Source organism: Copadichromis virginalis, linkage group LG17 (assembly GCF_057382275.1).
Source record: "Copadichromis virginalis isolate Kocher_CV1m ecotype Utaka linkage group LG17, C_Virginalis_male_GT1.1, whole genome shotgun sequence".
Taxonomy (NCBI): Eukaryota; Metazoa; Chordata; class Actinopteri; order Cichliformes; family Cichlidae; genus Copadichromis; species Copadichromis virginalis.
Genome location: NC_140634.1, coordinates 15,361,010 through 15,380,162, shown reverse-complemented (window position 1 = coordinate 15,380,162; position 19,153 = coordinate 15,361,010). Strand labels below are relative to the sequence as shown.

The 19,153-nt window shown below is 39.3% G+C and overlaps 1 protein-coding gene across 5 annotated transcripts in view; it reads left to right on the top strand.

Moving 5' to 3' along the window:
- Nucleotides 1-19,153, top strand: part of mast2 (microtubule associated serine/threonine kinase 2) — a 144,748-nt gene that overhangs the window by 20,219 nt on the left and 105,376 nt on the right. For 4 of the 5 annotated variants that reach the window (XM_085436908.1, XM_085436907.1, XM_085436906.1 and 1 more), the window contains exons 2-3: nt 3,361-3,511; nt 4,256-4,443. In XM_085436908.1, the coding sequence (XP_085293034.1) occupies nt 3,361-3,511; nt 4,256-4,443 (339 nt within the window). The remainder of the gene's footprint in view (nt 1-3,360; nt 3,512-4,255; nt 4,444-19,153) is intronic. The other variant, XM_085436905.1, reaches the window with a different exon arrangement.

Sequence of the window (19,153 nt, the reverse complement as noted above, 5' to 3'; positions counted from 1 at the left end):
TACGTCCTCTTGTCCCGTAACTGATTTCCCTTTGCAAACAAAACTTTCCTTTGTTGCAGCAGGTAGAACTAATCGGCTCCATTAATACCTGGATACCCATCACAATTGGAAATGTATCTAGCTCTCATCTGTGTTTACTTCCCAGTGACAGATGTACAGTATGTGTTTATATCAGCAGTCTTGTAAAGCTGACTCTGTGACAGTGTGTGTGTGATGGATCACAGCTGATGCTTCTCTCTCTCTCTCTCTCACACACACACACACACACACACACACACACACACACACACACACACACACACACACACACACACACACCTCTTTCCTCTTTGCTGTCTTCTATGTTAATCCATTTCATTTTAGTCTCTACAAAAAGCTTGGATCAGCAGATTACTTGTAATCACAGCTTCCTTAGCAGATTGCGTTCTGTCTGCCACCTGCTGGTTGCAGTTGGAGTTGCAGCAAGTTGAATGAGGGCGACAATCAATTTAAATGTATTCAGCCAGTGCTGCAGTGCTCTGCGTGTCTTGCGGGGAAGAAAAATCTGTGTAATCACTGACTTTCCTTCCCCACAAGACATCCTGTCATTAGTTGCACAGATGTGGCTGTAGCAACTGAAGGTGTCCATCAACAGTGGTGCAATGATACACAGTAATCAGTCTGACATTGGCCAGGGAGAGTTGTGCTCTCATTGCAAGCAGAAACAAGGCACTGCGATTATACTGTTAGTTTTTGTTTTTCTTTGTCCACTTCAGAATCAATATTCTGTATCTGCTGCTTCTTTCTTCTAGTTGTACTTCATTTATCTCTCTACAAAACCTATGAGATTTAGAAACATGAAAATTCATGACATGCTTCTTAACTGTAAAACAAATAAGTAAATAAAATAAGAGACACTTTAAGTGGCGAGAGAGAGAAAGTGCAAGAGAAAGGAATAATCACTTGGTTGCAGTCAGGTTATGCATCCATGTCACAGACTGTATTTAAAAGACGGACAGGGATGTCACCCCCTGGTATGGGACTTGAAGAATCAGCATTAGTATTTAAGCCATTGCTGTGTCCTTGTATTGTGCAGAGATACAAATACTGATAACAGATGCTATAACTTCACCCAGAAGTCTGCATACTGACATGTTGAATGAATTAAAATGAAGCAGGCTGACTCCTGCTTGCCAGAAATGTGTAGCGGTTCATGCATGCATTTATGTGCTGTATTTTCAAGTGTCCCAGTCATTGTTGCCTGTGGGTAACTTGTATTTCTTTTGTGTGATTCTTGCCAACAGCACCGCATGAAAATATGCTGTTTACCTCTTATATGTTGTCGACCTGTTGTGACAGCTCTTCTAAGCTCTTCTTATAATCTCACACTGTATTCAAACAGGCAGAAAAGTTATTAAAGTAGCTTGCATTGGGAGACTTTGGATAAATGCACATTTAAGAACTACGTCTGAAATATTTTTTTTTTCAGAAAAGTCTTCAGTGTCTCATCCTCAATGAATTCTGGCCTTCATAGAAATGGCGGAAGTGTGAAAGTGTTTTGTGACTGAGTATAATGTGTGATTCTAGCTGAGTGGCGGCTGATGTGAAGCAACACGCGCATAAGGTTTACATATTAATACTGCATGGAGGTACTGAATATTCATCTTCTGCTGTAATTCATTACTGCAGCTTTAAGTATTGGTTACAAGTTGCACATGATTACACTGTATTTAGTGGGTTTGAGGGACGCGGTTGGAGACTAACGGAAGCTTTCACTAAAACTCCTTCATACATGTGGCCGTCTGGGAGCTCGTGTGTACATGTTGCGAGCTGTCCAGATGTTTCTGGAAAAGTCTTGTCAAGCATTGGGCTGCGCGCAACGGAGAGGAGGATATGAGCCCAGGCAGGCCCTGTTTCCATGGCAACAAAAGAGATTTCCAAAATCATGTGAACCTTCTGCTTTTGTGTTTATGTGTGTTGGCTGTACTTGGGGATATCAAGGAAGTCCAGAGGAACCTTCTTTTATTAAACTGACAAACTGAATTAGGCTGTCCACTTGCTCTGCAGCTGCAGAGTTTTGATGGAGAGGCTGTTGTGGCTGTAAGTGTTAATGACACAGCAAGCATGTCTTGTACTGTCTGTCAGTTGAATAGCATGGGAAACAGTACTGTGTGTGTGTGTGTGTGTGTGTGTGTGTGTGTGTGTGTGTGTGTGTGTGTGTGTCTGATGTGGTAGTTTGAGAAGTAGATTTGGTGCTAGTGGATGCTTTGCTTTAATTTTGGCTGTAAGCCTGCATTCATGGGGATTTTTCCTGCACTATTGTGAGTTTAAGTTACACAAAACATTTATTTTTGAATTTTTTATTCCTATGTGTGTGTGTGTGTGTGTGTGTGTGTATATATATATATATATATATATATATATATATATATATATATATATATATATATATATATATATATATATATATATATATATATATATATATATATATATATATATATATATATATATATATATATATATGAACCCTCAACTGTAACTTCTAAAACTTTGTCAATAACTAGAAAGTGTAGATGAGCATCAAATCAAGTAATGTGTGTCCCTTTGTTTTGTGTGTCAAATAAATAAAAATGTGGTTAGGCTGAAACTGCTATTCAAACATCTGCAGTGTTGTCACCCAAATAGCATCTTCTTCCTCAGTGATGTCTATGTAGAACTGTTATTACCTAGAGATTACATGCTAGTCTAGTGAAACTGTAATGTTTAAAGACTATTGAGTAAAGTGGAAATTCATCACAGTCAGGTATGCTGAAGAAGATAAACTGAGGTATGACCTGCAACCAAGATTTTGAAGAATTCTTTCACCTATAGACTCTACCCTGCTATCTTTTACTGCTTATTTAATCTACATAATCTCTTTAGCCACAACATTAAAACTACCAGTAGGTAGTCTGATTATGTTGCTATAGTAGCATCTGTAAGGGGATGGGATGTAGATACCACATATCACCTGATACCAGGTACACCTACAGAGGTGTGGTTAAGCCCACATCGCAACTGCTCAGAGCGGTTTTGGCATTAGCAAGGGGGATCGGCAAATGTATATATGTTTTTTCTTTCCTCTTGCGAACCAGCTGAAACTTTAGATTTTCGACCTTGGTGGCTGTAAAGGATATCAAGGAAACATGGGGGAAAAAAAAGATGAATCATGTGTCTTACTTTAAGCTTTGTGACTCTACTTTTATGGCAGAGATGACATCTGATTCTGCTGAGTTTGTGTGCTGCTTTGACCAGAGGTTATTTGAGAGCAGTATGACCCAACACATGTGAGCAAAGTCTAATGTTTCTTGTTCTTCTTTCCTCCTCATCTCTTTCCAGAAGGAGTTTGCAGCTCCTCCTCCTCTGCTCTTCCGGAAGCTGAGTAATCCTGACCTATCACCCGCAGCAACTGCTGCTACCAAATCCAAACTTCACCGACAGCTGAGCCAGGATGAGAGTCGGGCCCGACGTAGCAGCATGGCCATGACTGGTATTGAACACGTATACACACCTGCATATCTGAAAACAGGACAAAATCCCTTGACCAAGATGTCCATGTAGATGATGATGTCTATGTAGGATTAGTTTTTAGGTTAGGAAAATATAGAAATGTGTAAATAATAAACTAGGTGTGCATTTATTTATCAAAACATGAAGTTTATAATATTTAAAAGAAATATGAATTTATGTTTATGGCGTTACTCTCTAATATGAACATTTTTTATTTGCAAATATTACTTTTTATATATTGAGCTTTTGTTTGTAACCAGAAGCTCTAAGTCTAGTTAAATGTGGCCCCGCCCACACTTTAGCTGTGCCAGGCTCCTGTGTTATCTATGAAAATTCCACCTCACATTTACATCCACATTTTACCAAAGAGAGGTCATGTGGTGACAATCCCCCTCCACCGAGGAGATCATGTTTTTGGTAGTGTTTACTTGCGTATGTGTCACTATTCTGTCTTTTAACACGACAGGTCAAAAGGTTTTGATAAATTCTGATAAAATGTCATGGGGGCGTAGAATGGCCTCATGATATCGTTCCACTGAAATTTGGCTTATGACCACCAAGGTCTTCAAGGTCAGCTTGAAAAGGTATCAATATATAGAAAGTACCATCTAAGGAGTTAAAATATCATGTCAGATCTGACCTTTGACCTGGGGGCAATAGATTGATCTAAAGGTCAAAGTGATGAGGTTTGAGATGTATTTCCTATTTGCCCCCACCTCCCCAGGTAAACAGCTGCTGCCTTTGTCCAGCAGTCTGCATGCTGGAGTTAGTCAGCTGGCTTGTCAAGGCAACTCTGGGACTTTTGGAGCACCTGGGGCTATTGGGGGAGCATCTGCAGGAGGAGAGGCCAACAACCTGGTCCGTATGAGGAACCAGGCTCTGGGGCAGTCTGCCCCTTCTCTCACCGGACTGGTCAGTATCAAAGAAAAAAATTGCGCATATGTTGAAAGGGAATCTACAAAACAAATCACACTTACAGTTATTTACACTCAGATTAAGTCTTGAAGAAGTAATCAGGAGATAATTGTGATTCTTCCAAATGTTCTCTGTGCCATCCTAGATATCAGCCAAGCCCAGTATTGCTTTTTCAGATTACTTTCAGATTACATCACATGCAAAATTATTGGACAAATGGTTCATATATATAGAGTCCTACAATTAGCATGTAATGTGCAACCTTATGGCTGGGGTGTAAAAACAAGATTTTTAAATGTATTTGTGGTCTTAGGAAAATGAATGTAGTCTAAACGTAGTGTGCAAAGCCTGCAGAGTCGCTGTGAGACAGTCCATCGCAATATAGATTTTGTGTGTTAGACTGAAACTGTGCCAGCTGACTGCAGGGAGGTAGACTGAGGATGACTCAGGCTTTTGTGTTTATGTGTGTGTGCGCGGTGTGCGTGCCACCAGCTCCACACACAGACACTTCCCATTCACAGAAAGGGCTGCACACTGCTGAGACAGAAATGAGAGAGAGAGGATTTTTCATGTGATGTGTATATTTGTATCTGCATTTATGTGTTTGTTTGGTTAACATGCAGCACAGTGCTGACATCATAGAGCTGTAGTATGAATGAATTATGTGTAAATGCCGGTTCCTGACATGTCTGATGCTGATTTTTGTGTTCCTTTGCTCTACTGTGACCCCTGTTGGTTGCAGGAGGGATTGAAGGACTCAAAGGGGTTTTCTGTCCTCTGCTTTATTATTTATCCAAAACATCTTCAGATATGTTGAAATCATAATTTGTGAACCTCTCTCAAAATCTTTAGCGTTTTCTGAATGAACCCTGACTTTCTGTTCCTTCATGAAATGGCTATCGTCTCTCTGTGTTTGCCATGCTTTAGAAGTGTGTATTGACTACATTAGTAATTTACACAGTACCTTCCATTATTAATTTAAATTGTAATTTATTATTCATCTCCAGCCTTCTTCTCTGTGCACATAATGATTACACATGCAGTGAATCTATCTCATGCACAGGGAAGCACGTGAAAATGACGAGAAGCTTAACAGACTGCAGCTGAATGCTACCAACAGATGGCAGTGTTTAATAGGTAGAACTTCAGCATGCCATTAATCTGATACTGAATCCACGTTGTTGTGCCAGGTGTGTGGACAGTGCATTTATAAAATCTGTAGTGAGTGTGGAGAAAAATACATTAATCTAAAATGAATCATGTCATCAGTTTACTTTTGCCGCTTTGGATATCTTCATAATTAGCCTTTCACTCTGAAAGTCTCTGAGAGGAACTGGTCAGTGCAGCCAGAAGCACATTGTACCATGGATTCAAAATGGAAAATACAATGTGCAGAGTTATTCTAGTTCAGCAAATAATCCCAGGTGGTTATTTCTCAAGGGTAGGTTTATTAAAGTATTCTTGGCAGACTTTCTGACTTCTATCGCACTCACTTTCCTTGCATCTCTTACTAAACCAAGCTTCACACACATTATATTTTAGTCCAGTGTGACTCATCAGACTGACAGCTGTTAGCTTTTATAGTTGTATTTCATAGTTAGTCTATAGTCATAGGATTAGGAATAGGACAACCAGTCCTGCCATGTTTTATTTATGATTTATACTTCCCTTAAGTCTTTGGACTTTTAGTTAGGACTTTTAAAGGCAGCTATGTAATCAAGTGTAACACCTCAGCTTTAATTTCTAGGTTAAAAAGACTTGGGTTGTCACGTGAGTCCCTTCTGAGTGTTCCAGTTTCCTCCAGCAGTCCAAAGACATATATGAAAGGTTACCTGGTGATAAATTGGTAGTAAGATGTGGTTGTGGGTATGCATTGTTTTCCATGGAAATTATAAGCAAATGTAACACATGACTGCTTAACACTTCAACAATAAAGTAACTTAACCTCGTAGTTCTTCCGGAGCCTGCACAATATTGTCAGGCGAACCAGTTGTGGTGTTTATGGTGAACCAGTCTTAGTGTTTCCACCTTTAGTGGCAACAGTTTTCTTGCATATTTTACATAAACAATGTTTATGCGAGTCACATAACAATCCATATGAACGTCCAGGGCCTTTTCTAGAAGAACATTGTGCTGTAACCAGATGGTCAGCTTGCACATCCCTAGTATTATTGCTTTTGTCAGGAAATGGCCCAAAGTGAAAAATGCACCTACCAAGTTGAAACTCAACACTTTAACATGTATCTTGTTACATATTTATCTTAGAAGCAGGGTGGATATTCTCTGCAAGACATACATGAATGCAAATAATTAAGATGGGAAATAAACAAAGCGGTGTTTCAGCATGCAGCACACAGGCCGCACACCTGCTGTCTGCAGACGTCGGGGCTTGGCCTAAAGGGAGCTTTACCATGCTGCTGTGTTAGAGCTGCTAGGGAACAGGCTGAGGCAGCTGCATCTTAAATATACATGAGGACATGTTGAGTAATCGCTGTACTCGTACCGTATCTCCTCTGTTGTGACTAATGGGGACAGTGACGTAGACGGCTGGTGAAGTGGCATGCCAAACTTTGACATCAAAGATGACTAAGAAAAAACCTCAAAAAACTACATCATGTTGTTTCAAGAAAATTTGCACTAAAGATATTTTTGACAATATAAAAGCCCTGCATCAACCAAACAATGTTTTATTGATAATTGCAGCTTGCAGGCAGCAGCATTTATAAGTAAATGAAGGGCATCCATTCTTCTTTTCTAATGAGTTACTGTCATTGAATATACACTACTTAATTTGAAGCGTGAATCCTTTGAAACAAGGTGCCAGAAGCAGTAGGATTGCAGTGCAATAGTAGTGATACAGGATAATATCTCTACTGCCCTGACAATGTGCTGTACAGAATACACAGTCTAGGCAGTGAGCTAAATACTTGCTTTATAAAACACACGAGACAGGGGCCAAGGTTGAGGTTGTTTACTGGACCTCTTTTGTGAAACGTAAACAACTGGAACCGAGCTAGGTTTTTGTGTTAGCGACAGTATCTGGTGCTTGTTGGAATGTAAACGCTGATCATCAGTACCCTTCCTGCTCCAGTGGCTGTAAGAATTTCTATCCTAGAGAATATGGGCCAAGTGTAAGAAATAAACACTTTTTCATTTTGCCTTCCAGAAACACTTTTCCTCTAAAGCACAACAGCACCAAGTAAAGTGCTTTGAGACTTATTTAGACTACTGTTAGTCTTCTCTCTCTCTCCACACACACACACACACACACACACACACACACACACTCAGGACACACACACTCAGGACACAGACATAATGAACACATACACTGTATACAGTATCTACATAGACAGCCATACTGGAGGCACATGCAGTTGTTTCCTTTATCTAAAAGTGGCTCTTATACAGTTTGTGATTTTATTATATAAAAATATTATTTTCAGTTGCTGTGGAGTCTGTCTGCTGTCAATAGCGCCATCTGGTGTCAAGGTAATAATAGGCCACATTAACACTGTTTCACAATAACATTTCCTTAGCATGACTTTCTGGAGTGTAACACTGCACATCCCAAAAACAAGTCCCAAAATGTACAATACCTACTTTTTTAAACAAGCTTTTTTTATAGAAAGTAAATACATTTTTTACCGCCATTACATACCTGTATTGTAACGGAACTTAAAATGGAAATGGACTGTATCAAGAGCTCTGTTAGTCTTACTGAGAACTCAATTCATTCATTCATATAGCTTATATAGCTTTATTCTTTTCATTTTGACTAGCTCACATCCCCGGTCATTTTAGAAACAGCAAACATATATGTCTTTGGAATATGGGAAGAAACCCTCCAAAGCACAGGAAGAACATGAGCATAGAAAGAACTGGCTAATTCAAAATACCTTTTTTTTTTTTAGTAGAATATACAAATCAAGTTACAGTAATGTACAAAAGTCTTAAGTCTTGATATTTTGCTTCCAAGAAGACAGACATTGCAGTCATTTTTTTAAAAGTGGTCTTGAGCAACAGTACTCTTTCAGTTTTCCTTTGATCATTGGTTACTTTTGCACTCATTTCCAGTCTTTTACCTGACAGTAATAAGAATGTTTTTAAGACACTTGAAACTGATCTATAAATCATTCAAGTGTATAAAACAACACCTAACTCAAGTGATGAATGAGTGCTATGTCTGCATATACAGTGGTCCCTCATTTATCGCGGAGTTACGTTCTAAAATTAACCTGTGAAGTAGCCAGCTTTATATTTTACAATTATTATAGATGTTCCAAGGCTGTAAACCCCCTCACTACACACTTTATACACTTTTCTCAGACAAGCACGAACATTTTCACACTTTCCTCTCTTGTTTAAACACTTTCAAAGTTCAAGCCTTGGTAGAAAAATAGGTCCAGTAATATAGAATGAAACCAAAGATCAAAGCCTGTTATCAGGTCCAGAACATGGGAATAGAGCAGCTGCCAGAGAATAAAACATTAATGAATAAATGGTATGGAAGTAGAGGAAGCAAGAAGAATGATTTGAGTAAAGTTTGACTTATCTGACTCTTTTGTTTCGCTTAATGTGCCTTATAATGGGATGAGCCTTATGGTCCCCAAAATACGGTAACTTCTACCTTCCTTTAGCATGTCCAGAAGTCCTACTTTTTGTGCGATGGTTAGCATCTTGCTCTGACTTTTGGTTGCTACTGCAGGTGTCGTTGACGGTGCAAAACGTTTTGTCGACATTGTTGTGTTTGTTGGGGAGTAAACTTACAAACATACAGTACAGCACTTCAGAGTCACACTGCTAGCGATTGAAGATTTCTGTAAATTTGACAAGATGAACGCATTTTGTATTGGACAGGAGACACGACACAAGATTGATTGACACTGGTCTACAGCCAATCAGGACGCAGACGCAAAAGCTGAACCGCATTATCGCAAGGGACCACTGTAACAGATAACTTGGCAAAGAACCACATTGAAATTCTATCTCCAGGCACGTTGTTACTAGTGCCTAATTCTTGACATGAAATTAACGACAGCAGGCGAACACATCTGAAAGTCATGTCCTTAAGAAGTAGGAAAAAAATCTAGCAAAGACCTGTTTAAAAAACCTGAGAGGTGCATCTGGCCCATCTACTGCGTCTACCAAAGCCTCATCAGAAACGGTCTCAGCGATAGGGTGGCTTTCATTCTTTTCATTCTTCAGGAAGGGAAAAAAGGAAACATCGGTGGAAGCTTTGTCGTGGTTTGGGAATGCATTTGGCCATGTCATGTTGGGATTCTTGTCAAATCAGAAGAAAATACTCTCAGATTTTGATCCACCATGCATGGTTGCCTGGAAAGCATCTGATTAGCAACAGCTATGACACAAGATCCCAAACACACTGGAAATGCATTAAAAGCATACCTGGATAGAAAAACACACAGTTGAGCAGTATCAGTCATAGATTGACCTCCGCAGAAGCAGCCTGGGTGAATGGAACAGCAGGCAGGCAGCGTCTAAAGCAGAGCTTTGGAATGGCCTTCAAGAAGCTTTAGAACTATTTCCTGCTTTATAAATGTTATAAACAATAAATTGCAACACTTAGTCTGCTCAGCTCGACTCTCCAACAAGCGTGGGTGATATGGCCTAACAACTATATGATGGCATTTCAAGGACATTTTCGACTTACACTATTCAAATTAAAATAAAAAGAATACAATTTAAACAGGCGAACTGAAGAGGATTGAAGGAGAACCTAGAGTTTCTTGGGATTTGGGGTTTTTTGGGTTTGTGAAGTCATTTCTTGTAGTTAATTGAGAAGCTGAAGTAGAGTATTTGTAACCAAAGTGTTTGGCTGTCAAATGTGAAGGGCAGAGAGAACGCTGGCAGGGCCAGCCGCCGGCCTGACTTCCCGTCTCACACCTCAGCAAATAAGAGATTCAGCATCTCCAGTGGAGCATGCTGTGATGAGATGAAAAATATTGTGCAGAAGGAAGGATGGGGGAGTGTGGGGTGGGCAGCAGTGTGACAGGCTGACTAAATAAATCAAGCAATAGCGCAATAACAAAACTTGCACAGGGGGTACAGGAGGTGAGCGAAGGTGCTTGGAGATGGATGAATGTGAGATGGAGGTGAAGTAAGGAGCTTTGTGTGGTCTTATGTACCTGCTGTCAGCTCTGTCAGAGGAAGTGCTTCCTATTAAGTTAATAGACTTTTTGCCTGGGATGGGATAGGCTACGGCTGCTACTACTACTACTACTACTACTACTACTACTACTACTACTACTACTACTACTACTACTACTACTACTACTACTACTACTACTACTACTACTACTAATAATAATAATATTGAAAGGATCTAAAATCCTCCTCAGCATTTTGTTTATGATTAACACTTGGAATTGTGTCACTAATACACTGGAGGCGTGCCTCCTCTTGCTAAATTTTGCTTTTAGTCAGATGTAACCTTGACATAATTACATTAATACTGAGTAAAAAAAAAAAAAATCAGTATCTTTCCCAGAAATTACCTGAAAAATGCGGCTAATTCCTTTCATTTTGCTTCCTCAAAGTCAAAAAATGCTGTAAAATGACACTTAATTATCTTTTAGACTAGTCTTGAGCATCATGCCTCACCATAGCCTTATTTTATTTGCATTTGTGTGACAGTTTTTCAGCTTTAATTTTCTGCCCCCCTAAATGTTTCTCTTATTTATGTATTGATATTGTTCTTAAGAGTCATTTGTAGATTCACATTTATCTTGTTTTGTTAGCATTTTAACCTTGGTAACATCCATCAATGTCCAGAACTCCTCCCAGCCCACCTCCTCCAGCTTAGCCAGGGGAACACTGAGGTTCTCCCAGGCTCGTCGAGAGATGCAGTCTCTGTAGCATGTCGTGGGTGTATAGCATGTCTGTAGCATGTCGTGAGTGTATGTCCCACTGGGCCCTCCTCCCAGTGGGACATATGCCTAGAACAATGCCTAGAACATCTAACCCAGGAGGAGACCACCTCAAGCTGCTTCTTTCAGAGAAAGCTCATTTCCATCGCTTCTGTCTCCAATCTCATTCTTTCACCATCAAAATAACTGACAATAATAGGCATAATAAAAGCTTCAGGCATAGATTAAGAGAGTTATGGTGTTTTTTCTTTGCTCTGTCTGGTGCCAGATGGCTGCATCACATTTACAATTTACTGGCATAGGGCATTAATTAAAATGTTAACAATTAAATCGAACGACTGGTACATCTGTTTGTTTTTTTTATTTATTTTGTCAGAAATCTGTTTTTATTTGTATCATATGTTTCCCACATTTCTTTGAGAACATCCACTGTTTTGATGTTGGACATTGTTCTGAGGAATGCTCAGTCATAAGCAAACACATTTCCTCTCACTGTTCCTTTTTCATTAGGCAGTTTCTTTTTCTTTGCTCTCACTCTCAGATTAGTTTTCAGCTCATTAGACCAACTTCATTTAGTTCTTGTGTCTCTCTCAAAATGATAAAATGAGACTAGATCTTGGTTATGTTTCTTAACAAATTCTGGTACCTTTTCAGGTAAAGAAAAACACAAACGCATTTTTACCTTCTGATTTCAGATAAGGCATTGTAAAGTACTTCCTCATATTAATCCACAAAGGAATTTGATCCTATAATCAAATAATAATCTTTTTTTTTTTTCATTTCAGCAATTTGCTAAATCTGCAAAAAAAAAAAAAAATTCATTTAACAATTTCAAACATTTATGAAATTATTATTATTGGTTGAAGTGCATATTTTATGAACAATAATTAATGCGTTTTGTTTTGGGGCGACTGCACCTTCCAGGTAAAAGTCTTTCATTTTTGGACAAACCGAACATAGTTTGAGATTATTTTCTTCACCTTGGAAACTTCTGACTGAGATATTCTAACTGAAAATGTAGTTTTCATTGCCTTCTCACTGGGGTATGTTTGTATGTATAAATGAAGGTTGAGATGCAGGTTGCCAATGAAAGGTTTGCTGGTATGTAGATTTAAAAGGCAGGCAGATGTGGATAATTTTTTACAATAATTTATTGAAATGTGTTTATTTTGTTGTAGCTATGAGGTCAGTTTTAAATTACAGACCGTGATTGGTTCGTTCTTTCACGTTTAGGGTCCTGTTTGTTTTTATATTGTCTTTATTTTAGTATAGCTAATACCACACCTGTAATGTTATGCCTTCTTACACTAAATATATGTTTTTGGCCTGATAACGTGACCTCAGTCGTGTCACTCATTTCTGTTAGCTAGCAAAGCAGCTTGCTAGCTAACAAGTAGGCATAGTAGATTTGAACGATTACTAGTCAAACAGTAACCGTGAATATGAATGCCAACTTCAAATGAGTGACTTGTTTAAATTCCACAGTTTTATTCAAAGATCACTATGTCCTGATTTAGATGGTAATCAGCTATTGTTAAACTATTGTTATAAAAACTCAAGAGTAGCTGCTGATGGGCAGTTTTCGTTTTTGTTTTCTGCTATAACGCTCTCTCCTCCTCACTGGCCCCAGAGCAAATGTCAGCATGAGGTGAGTTACCAAAACCTAAATTCTAATTTAACTTCAAGTCATTTTAAATCCATTTATTTTCTCCAAATAAATTCCAACTCTGTTAATTTTGCATAAAACCTGCTAAAAAGTGCTGTTTTGTGTCTTCTTTAACGCTTAATGCTAAGACCATTAGTAGGTTGTGTGAGCATGTATGTTAAACTACCAACCATGTTTGATTGAGCTACATGGAAAGTGCCGTGGTTGAATTATTGATAGCCTAATGGCTTTTATGGAAACCCGCTTTACTTAGTTTTATTAACTCACCCTCCACCTTTTTATGCTTTGTAAGCACGCATGCACTAAAGCACCCCCCCCCCCCCCCCCCCCCCCACACACACACACACACACACACACACACACACACACACACACACACGCCAATGAATAGTTATTAATTAGGAGAGTGAGCTATTACCTCTGATGCAGCGGGGCAGGGACATTCTGTGTTATGTAGTTTAATATGTGGTTTTAGGTCTAAGCTGACCCACCTGCCTTATCTAGTCTAAAACCTAATGTCTAACATAAATCACACTAACAGGGTTATAGCACTGCTACCCATCTTTTGTGTTTCCTCATGCTGCCCCTGCTGTTTGTCTTTTCCTTTTATATCCTTATTCTTTTATTCATCCTTCAGCTTCTGTTCAACCTGGTACTTTCCTGTTAGGTCAGCCTGTCTTATAAGTTTTAGTTGCGAACAGTAACAACTCATTTAAAACTTTTACTGCAGACCTGATCTCCATTTCTTTACCGGGAGGCTTGGTGGTGGTGGTGGGGAGAATCATCAGTTTCAGCAGATATGTGATCTCTATCGACCAGATCATTTTAGAAGAAGATCCTATTACGGATTCTTTCTTCCTCCCCTCCCTTTCTATCTCCTTCCAGCTCCTCCTGTGTTTTTTCTCTCCTGCATTATGTTGCTGGATATCCATCACAGTACAATGTATTGATTTGTACTGTAGGCATTAATTATTAGGGGGAAAAAACCCTGTTCCCTGCTCTTTAGGGACTGAGTGCAGCATGAAAAATAACCATAAGTTTAATCACTGATGCTGCTGACAGTTGTTAGGCAGTTTGGTTATTAACAGGCACATTTAATGAAGCTACAGCCACAGCATTAGTCATTTGTGAAGGCTTGATTCTGCATGAAGATGTTTGTTTGCTCTTTTCTTCATTTTGAAATTCAGTTGATTACAGAAAAGCACTTTGATTCCTAGACAACAGGTGCTTTATGACACCATGGTAAAATCCAAACTCCCAGAAAGCCTCAGATCAGCTGAAACACTCAGTTTATTTAAATCCAGGTTGAAGACTCACCTGTTCTCAGCTGCATTTGAATAAAACACCAAATCCACACTTTTAAGCATAAATTTCAAAACGTACATTTTAACTACTGATTTTATCTACTGTTTGTTTTTGGGTTTTTTTTTTTATCAATTTTAAATCATGCTTTTTATTTGTTTTTGTTTTTTAATGTCTCTGTAAAGCACTTTGAATCACCTTGTTGTTGAATTGTGCTATATAAATAAACTTGCCATGCCATTGACCAGTTATGTTATTGATTAGTGTCACCGCTCAAAGGGGATTTAGCGTATCAGCAGTGCTACGTGGTTTGACTGGTCTGTCTAGCAGCTTCAGGTTTATTGAGATCCAATCACAAAATAGTTAAAAATAAGAAAAGATTCATGTTTAAAACCAAGCTAAGCATGAGCCAAAGTGTCATTTGGTCCTTCTTAATATACGTAGACTGTTCTTACTTCCTTTCCATCACATGTAACTGCACCACACAAATCCTCTTTAGAGAGATTTCAGAAACACTTATCATGTCTCACCATGAGCTATAATGCTTTCTGAGTCACTCATGCAGCCGGAATCTAAAAGTGTCTGAATACACAAGTAGGCATTTAAATGCCATTTGGAGGGGAATTGCAAGGTTACATCTTCATCTCATAGAGCTCTAAGTTTCATACAATAAGGGGGGCTGGAAGAGAGGATGAAATAATGTCACAGGTGTGGATTTCCCCATCTAACTTTTATTAAAAATAGACTTTAAAGTGACTTAAGTTTGTTTTACTTCACAATGGCTGTATCACATGAAAGAGCTTGGAAGTCAGAGGAAAGAAAAGGTTTTCAGAATTGAAGTTCATAGTGATAATAATATGTGAAGTTAAATGAGGCAACATTAAATGACATATTGTTTTGTTTTTGCTCCATGACTCTGGTCTGGGTTTTTTTTTGGGGGGGGGTTGCGTTTTTTATATGAAATAAAAATAATGATAATATATTTTCAATCTAGCTCATACTGGAAAATTCCACTTAACATCGACTACTCCTTTACCCATCACTTTCTAGCGTAACGTCCAAGGACATCCTGCTTGACTCCTTCAGGACATAGTAACCATTTCTGACAGAAGCATGAGGCAGAATAGAGCTGGTATACATGGAGGAGACAGAAGGATGGAAACGAAACACTTCATTTTGCATGATGAAACTCTTTTAGGCTGAGTGCCAGTACCTCATCTCTGTGCTGTTACAGATAAATTAAAAGTTGTATTTCTTACTGAAAAGAAGAGACTGGGAATCATTCTTGTACGATTCCCAGTCTTGTAAGGCTTCAGGCTTCATTTAAGTACACATTCAGTAGCTTTTAACATAGTTTTTATCAGCAGTAATGTTACTTAGTTGAGGTCTGGGTTCAACTGGAGCAGCCAAGCATCTTAATTCTTTTCTTCTTATAGCCGTTCTATATAAATTCTCTGGTGTGCTCGGGATGTTGCATTACACAATTTTTAACCAAGCTTTAGCTGTTGGACAGATGGTCACACATTTCACTCGAGAATACTTTGGACTACAGAGGAGTTCAGTGACTGAACCATTTAACCTTTGAACTCAGGCCTGCAGTTTGCAGTTTTTCTGAGCATTGCACAGTCTGACCTTGGGGTGAATTCACTGGAGCTGGGCACTTTGTTAACACACTGCTGAATGTTCCAGACCAGAACTACGCCTGAAAAACTGAAGAAGCTTCTCTGATGAGAGGTGAAACGTCTTCAAGAAACTCAAAAAAGTCCAGTTGCTTTTCTGTCCAAGCTCTTGAGATTACAATGACGTGGATGGCTGAGCCCTTCACAGACATATTCTATGGAAGTAGTTTCTCAAAGGGTATACTTTCAAAGTATAACACAGAGTCCTGTGAAAACAAAACTAGTTTATTTGCACTTGGGTGAGAACAGAAGGTCCTAAAAACGCCAGAGGTGGTAAAATCTATTCTTGGGAGCTATGTCCTCTTTCAGAGTGACATGAGAGGGAAACACATTCCAGGCAGTTCAGCAGTGCTGTGCGTTAGATAACTGAGTGTCGGCTAGCATGCCTTTTGGGCTTCAGACATTGATCACGATATATGACGAATAATCTGCATAACAGTTGGGGCTAAATGTCACATTTTTGGGTCCGAAAATGTCAGAAAATCAATGATCAGATTTAGTCTGCTGGCAGTTTGTGTGTTATTTTCCTGTTCACCTCCTTCTCTTTGTCCTGAATGTGCGTACTTAGGTGTTTTAAATCAGCCTTATAACAATAAAGGCGATTTGCACAATGAGAGAGTAAACTTTTAAGCCTTGTCAGCAATTATAATCAGTCAGATTGATGTGGTCTGCTCTTGTCTAGATTTTCATTATAATAGAAAGCCTTGCAGTGCTTGCCAACAGTGGTATGTTAGGTGTAGTCTAGTCATTTACCCCTCACGGTCATCTGGTTTCCTCTCTCACTCTGTCTGCTAATAGCAGACTTTATTCATTTGCCTGGAACTTTTATGTCATTTACAAGCTAAAATGTTTAAAAGAAGTCCGAAAATAAAAACCAGAAACCTCAACTGAGTCTGTGCTTCAGTAACTAGAGGAAACAGACGATTAATTCTCCTTTCACATCGGAAAACATTTACAAGACTACAATAATAATAATGCTTTGGTTACAGCGTGAACATAATAAGTAGCAAAGGTTCAATAAGGAGTTAAAGCATCACCTTAAAGGCACTCAAAATTGTTGAGTGGCATCGTGATCTGTACTGAGATTAGGAGGCAGGGGGAAAAAAGCCTGGAGAGGTGGAAGTATGCACAGGAGAGAAGAGGAAGCAATGTGTGTAAATGTGAGGGAGATGGGTGGAACAATGAAGCTCCAAGGAATAGATGTAATAAAGTTAGCTGAGTTTAAATGTCTGGGGTAAGCCATCCAAAGCAATGGACACTGCGCAAGAGAGGTGAAGACGAGTCCAGGCAGGGTGAGTGGGTGCAGACGAATGTCAGGGCTGATTTGTGATTTAAGGATAGAAGCGAGACTGAAAGGGAAGGTTTAGGACGTCTTAGAAATGAGCAGATCAGAGGGACAGCTCAGGTTGAGCTGTTTGGAGAAAAAGAAAAAGCAGTAATGCTGAGATGGTTTGGACATGGTCAGTGGAGCGAAGTGAATATATCGGACAAAGGGTGTTGGATATGGAGCTGCCTGGCAGGAGGAGGTAGGTAAAGATAACATGCAGTATCATTGGTTTTGTATTTTATCAGAAATGACGTAGGCTTCAGTGTAGCATTATGCTGGATGCTTCCTGCACTTCAATTACATTAACAAATACATTCAAACAATGTCCTGTTCTGTTTGGGATGAGGTAATTCAGTTTTGACAGTATCTTCCATCTCTGATGACGGAGAGGAAATTGAATTGTGTTTCCATCTCAGCTCCCCCTCCCTGCCTGCCTCCTCTGATCTGTTTTTCTTCTACATCTCTCCTTTTTGCTGTGAGGTTGGAAACTCTTCCTGGAATGAAATCCCTGTGTTAGTATTGAATTCTTTCTGTTTACTTGCAGCTTTTCTTTATCTTCCGATTAGAGCTAATGCACAGACTAAAAATGTCACCAACAGATTGATTAAAATATTCCAGTGTAAAAGTATGTGCAAAGAATAATTTAGCTTGTGTGTTGTTTTGTGTTACCTGCAATCTTGTAATCCTCCCTCATATGTCAACCTGCCTCATGTATCATCCTCTCTTTCTGTCTCTCTGTTATGAACTATTACATGAATTCGGGGCCATGCCAGACTCAAGTCTGCCTCAAACAGTAAAGCAACCCAGGACTTTAGTCCAGTACGACTCAGTAAAGCATCTTTCCTACTTTTACTGGATGTAAATGTAGGTTCCATTAAAGGGGCATGTTTCAATCTGCCAGACGTCTGAATGTCAGTCCTGGTGCTCTTCGAGTTGTACCTATTGCAAGAAATGATTGTGTGTTGTCTTGTTTTCGGACGAGCAGTATTATTGTGCAGAATATGGCTCGAGCCCTACAACTTTCAACAGTACTTCTCTGCAGCCTTTTTTTTTAATATATACAAACTCAAGATGGCAAATAGCCAGCGGTGTGTGCTGAAGGGTTTGGGAAAGATAAACAAGCAGGATTTCATGTGCTTTGATAAAATCTATTAAGAGAGAAGAGTTGTCCATTAATGTGACTGCTTGCATTCTGAAGTGGTACTGAGGGGAAAAGGGTAAATATAAGTTATGTTTTATGGGCAACAAAAGTGATGTCCCATCTGCTGGCACGAGGCACCCTTTGGTAGGATTGTCTGAGTGGTGACACCTGTCATTCAGGCGAATACAGCAATGAGTATTAGCGCCCTCGGGACTGGTAGAGATAGTACAGAGATGTGGCGACATGACTGTTTGCGTGCGAAGTGACCATTGTGTCACAGATAAATGGGTCCTTAGTGAAACTGCCGTATAGCACCAAACCACAACAACAGCAGCCTCAGGGCAGGTTATATTGTAAGGTAAAGGCTCTGCATTGAAAAAGGAACAGGATGGAACAGCATGTCTGTCTTTAGGAACTTATCATCTCTTTGAAACAGGGTGCAGTGTTTGTTGCGGTTTGTTGTGGCTTGACTGAACAGACATTAAACACACACACCATTGCGCATTGAGCCAGAGCTGCTGCAGTTGCCAGCAGTCTTTTGAACTGAGTTTGAACTTACACACATGCACACACCTACTTACATACATATAGATGCACGGCGATATCTTACGTCAGTGTAACCTTTTGACCTACTATAGCTGCACAGTACGCCAAAGCACATTTTGCATGATAGAGATCAATTCAAAGCAGGATACAGAGAGA